At 40.8% G+C, this 4,986-nt stretch overlaps 1 protein-coding gene across 1 annotated transcript in view; it reads right to left on the bottom strand.

Annotated features, from left to right (window-relative positions):
* Positions 1-4,986, bottom strand: part of piga (phosphatidylinositol glycan anchor biosynthesis, class A) — a 17,647-nt gene that overhangs the window by 2,538 nt on the left and 10,123 nt on the right. Inside the window, exon 6 of the mRNA XM_037686516.1 lies at positions 1,351-1,557. Within this exon, the coding sequence (XP_037542444.1) occupies positions 1,351-1,557 (207 nt within the window). The remainder of the gene's footprint in view (positions 1-1,350; positions 1,558-4,986) is intronic.

Raw genomic sequence — 4,986 nt, 5'->3', positions numbered from 1 at the left:
TGGTGATGGTGAGGTTGGTCCTGCTGACTTGAGCCAACCATTTTTTTCTTCTTTCAGTGTCTCTTGGGAAGCCATACATACTGATCCCTTTCTCGGACCGATTGGTGCATCCAAATGCAGCACAGCCAACCATGGTAACCCAATAAACCTAGCTGCTGTGAATGGTGACGGAGGATGGACCCTCATTAGAACTTGTGCAGATTTCAACTTTGCCCAAACTTGATCAGATACAGTTTACTGGTGCAGATGTAATTAATAAACAGTACAAATAAAAGTACTTTATTAAAGCTCGCTTTACATTTTACATATTTTATAATAAATTGTTTGGTCATTTATTTTTGCACAATTAACACTTATTTTGTCATCTGTTGTGATTTTAACTAGAAACAGTTTCATTTAACATTTTAATCAATTAATTACAATTTTACAATAGTTGTCTGACTACAAGCAAAATCAACTCTTGTATAGATCCAGGTACTCGGTTGCCATAAAAAAAGAAAAATAGAACAATTATCTTCTACAGAAATGTTCATCCCAGATCTAAAGTAAGCTGGAGCAGAGCTGAACTGCTGGCATGGAGGACAAGGTGGAGCATTTTCATGCTGGCTTGCAGAGAACATCAGAAATAGCTTTAAAGTTATTTATATATTTATATAATTGTTTGTGTTACTTCTGGTTTTTTTTTACGTGTATAGAAAACATTGTTGACATGGGTATATTGATATTGCATAAACATTTTTTCCTAACAAATAATGGTCTGCAATTTGTGTTCAATGTCATGTTTGCAGTCTCGTTTCCCTCTAAAATTTAATGATAAATGTCCCTGCAGCGTCTAAAAATGTTTTGATAAAATGCACAGACAGTCAAGTAATCAACAATCAGTTTAGTAATCAGTTCATTATTGATCAATAATTACCAAAAGTCGCCCGGCAAAGTAAGAAAAGTTGATTTTTACGTTATGTCCCGCCAGCAGCCGCTCAAACTGACTGACAGCGATGAGCTGTTTGGAACTATTGGGAGCTGCATGAACCACGTGACCGCGTATCGGCGAGTTCAAAGAGTGTCGCAACTCTCTCTTTACAGGGCTCTGGTTGAGACTAAACATGGTGTTTTTTATCATGCGAGTCTGTTTTTGAAACCTGATCTTCAGCATGAGAGTAAGCAGGTCAGAAGAGATAATCATCTCAGAGAACAATAACTGGAACTGTCTGAATCAGTAATGGTATAAAATAATATACTTTCAATAAAAAATCTGGAAAGTAAAAATTACTTAAAAGCAAATATTGACTATGTTTGATTTAATTTCTCCTGATAGATTCTGCAAACTGGACAACAAGACATTTTTCATACCTTTTCAGTCCTCTCTGCAACATTTCTCCAGGTGTAGAGGTTTCTCACGCTCCCGTGGATGAAGGTGGGGGAAGGGACAGAGCCAGAGCGCTGCTTGGCGATGACTTTTTCCAAACCGTCACACAACGATCGGACATTAGGTTCACACAGGGTGATCAAGTCCTCAGGCAACACCTCAGGAATGCCACCTACACGAGTGCTAACCACCTTACAGCAAAGAAAGGAGGATGGTTTCAATTATTACTATTCCTGAAAATGATCTCGTTCGTATTAATTAGTGCTTTTAAAAACACCAGTCTGTTCACAAACTGTGAAATGTTGCCTCATAATGAAAGTGCCAAGTTGCTGAAAGAAAGCAGCCAAAACATTCACCTACAAACAAACCCAGAACAAATCTCCAGCTGTCGTTAGTTATTGTTTGTTTCAGTTTCAGTGAAACCGAAAACTTAAGCTACAAAGACTTTGTTACTCGTTTATAGTCCTTATGATGACATGCTACCAGTGAGACTGCATTTTTATAAAAATGAGAAGAACGAAAAGCACACCCTTTGTTTTTACTTTGTGAAAGAGTTAGAACGCAGGTGAATGTCTACCCTGACACATGCTCAATAATCCAAGTAGAAAAATCTAACAAAGTTAAGTCAGGTCCTCTGGACGGATGCAAAAAAAGATCCAGTCCCCCAGCACAGAGTAATATTGTGTATGTTGTTCAGTGCCAGGAGATCAATCTTACATCGGGGAAACTAAACAGCCACCGGCTAAAAGGATGGCCCAGCACAGAAGAGCAACATCATCAGGCCAGGACTCTGCGGTCTACACTCATCTCCAGGCCAGCGGTCACTCTTTCAGGGATGAAGATGTTCACATCCTGGACAGAGAGGAACGATGGTTTGAGAGAGGAGTAAAGGAGGCCATCTTTGTGAAAAGAAACCGTCCATCGTTAAACAGGGGTGGAGGCCTCCGGGTTCAACTGTCCCCCTCTTACAATGCTGTTATTGCTAGTATCACTCAGCCCCGTGTGAATAGCAAGTGATGGTCCTCCATCATGTGAACAGCTAGTTCTGGATGTCAACAACAAACTGGTTGATCCACTATGGGAAGGTGCTGTTTATAAAACTGAGTTTATTACAGCTCCTCAGGCTGACAAAGCATTTTGGATTAAAGACGAAACGTTTCAACAAATTTTATTTTTTGCAGCCGTCCAGAAGACCTGACTTAACTTTGTTAGACCTTTAGGCTACATTCACACAGCAGGTCTTAATGCTCATTCAGACTTTTTTTTGTCATATTAGTTCACATAAAAATTTAAATGTGACTCATCAGACTCCAGTGTGTACAGTCTGTGGTCCTGAAGTGACCCACATGCGTAGAAATAGATGTAACGTCACACGCAGTAGTTTTTTTTACGTAAATATGGATACTACACATGCATTTTGATTGTGTTGCTTCCCGCCTACCCCGGCACAGAGTTGCAATTCTTTACACTATTCTTTCTAATTCTTTCTAATCTTTACACTGCACAACATTGGTATTGATAATATCAATATTTCAATTGATCTGCATACCCCTACATTAATGATATGAATGTCCCACTAAATGCAACATGACTGTTCAGACTCAGATCGCTTTGAAAAACACTGAATAATATCCGATTTTGTACCACATGACAGTGATTTCGGTCAGATATGAAAATACAGTAGTCCCTTGTTCATCGTCCCCCTCTTACAATGCTGTGATTGCTAGTGTCACTCAGCCCTCTGTGAACAGTAAACAGCCATCAGTGTGCTAATGATCCATTGTTAGGCTGATGGTCCTTCTTGAGCATGTGATCAGCTGGTTTTGGTTGTCAGCAGCAGGACTGGTTGATCCACTCTGAGAAGGTGCTATTTAAGAGACTGAGCTGAATACAGCTCCTCAGACTGAGGAAGTCTCTCGGATGAGAGACGAAACATTTCTACATTTTTTGTTGTTTTGCTTTGTTTTGGTTTTTTGAATGTCCAGAGGACCAGATTTAACTTTTTTAGATTTTTCTACCTGGATTATTGAGCATGCATCAGGATATTTTGAATCACTTTGGCCAGGATTGCCTCAAACTAGTTAGAGAGTTTGAGAGAACAGCAAGGAAGAGGGCAGACTACAGGAACCATTTGCAATTCAACCTCAGATGTCGACAAAGTGGCATCATTCCCAAGAGCCTGGAACTAAAATCTTCAGTCAGCGGGTACCGGGCAAGCAAGATCCTTCAGAAGGCACAGACCCAGCTGCTGAATGAACGGGTGAGACAGACCAATTTTAATATTGATGCCTTGAAGGCCAAAGAAGAGCACATTAAACAGAAACTAACTATGTGTCTAGATCAGACCACACTTCAGCAAGTGATGGACTGTACAGATCAGGTACGCTTAGCACAGCATGTCAAGTCCAAGACTCGACAACAAAATAAGTTTAACTTACTAATAACTCATCAACACCATCACTATTCCAATAACAACACATTCAGTGTAGGACAACACTCCAGTAGTCAATTACATGCCAGGGAGACAGAAAAGTGGGTGAAGAATTTATCTGACAGACAGCTCACCCAGCCAGAGACAGAGATTCTTGCCAGGGGACTGAACTTTGCAGTTGCACCAAGTAGAATTCCTCTGGTGGAGATGATCACAGCTACTGAGTCAGCAATCCGCAACAACAACATTAAAGAGGCTGAAGCAGAACAGCTCAGAATCAAAGTTTCATCCTGCCTCAGCAATGCCAAACCACCACCTTCCAACATCAGTAGAGAGGAGAGGGACGCACTCACCACTCTTAGCAAGGACAAAAACATCATCATTCTCCCAGCAGACAAAGGAAGGTGCACAGTGATTTTGAACCAGAAAGACTATCATAAGAAAGTTATGACACTCCTTAGTGACTTAAACACTTATGAACCTCTGAAAAGAGATCCAGGAAGTGGTTACAAGAAGAAATTGATAGATTGCCTGAAAATTTTGGAGCAGGACAAGGCTATTGACCGTTTTCTGTACCACAGACTGTACCCAGGGGAGGCCACACCTAGTCTGTATGGTTTACCTAAAATCCACAAACAAGGTGTACCTTTAAGACCAATTGTTAGTATGATTAACTCTGTCACTTACAATGTTTCCAAATATCTGGCGTCTGTACTCATCCCTTTAGTTGGCAGCTCAGAACACCACATACAGAACACCATGGACTTTGTGGATAAGGTGAGGGATGTCATCATGGAGACTGATGAAACAATGGTCTCTTTTGATTCACATCACTCTTTACGTGCATTCCTGTTGATGATGCAGTAGAGGTGGTCAGTTTAAAATTAAAATCAGACACCACTCCGAGCAGCAGGACCACGCTTTCCACGGAACAACTGTGTCAACTCTTGAAACTGTGCCTGCAGTCAACCTACTTCACATATGGGGAACAATATTATAGGCAGAAACATGGGTGTGCTATGGGGTCTCCAGTTTCTCCTATTGTTGCCAACCTGTACATGGAGGAGGTAGAAAAGAGAGCCTTGACGTCCTTTTCAGGGACACCACCAAGTCATTGGTTCAGGTATGTTGACGGCACCTGGGTTAAAATTAAATCTCAGGAAGTCCAACATTTTACTGACCACATAGT

The sequence above is a fragment of the Nematolebias whitei genome, chromosome 13 (assembly GCF_014905685.2).
Source record: "Nematolebias whitei isolate Nwh7 chromosome 13, NemWhi1, whole genome shotgun sequence".
In the NCBI taxonomy this organism is placed as follows: domain Eukaryota; kingdom Metazoa; phylum Chordata; class Actinopteri; order Cyprinodontiformes; family Rivulidae; genus Nematolebias; species Nematolebias whitei.
This window is presented reverse-complemented; position numbering and strand designations above follow the sequence as displayed.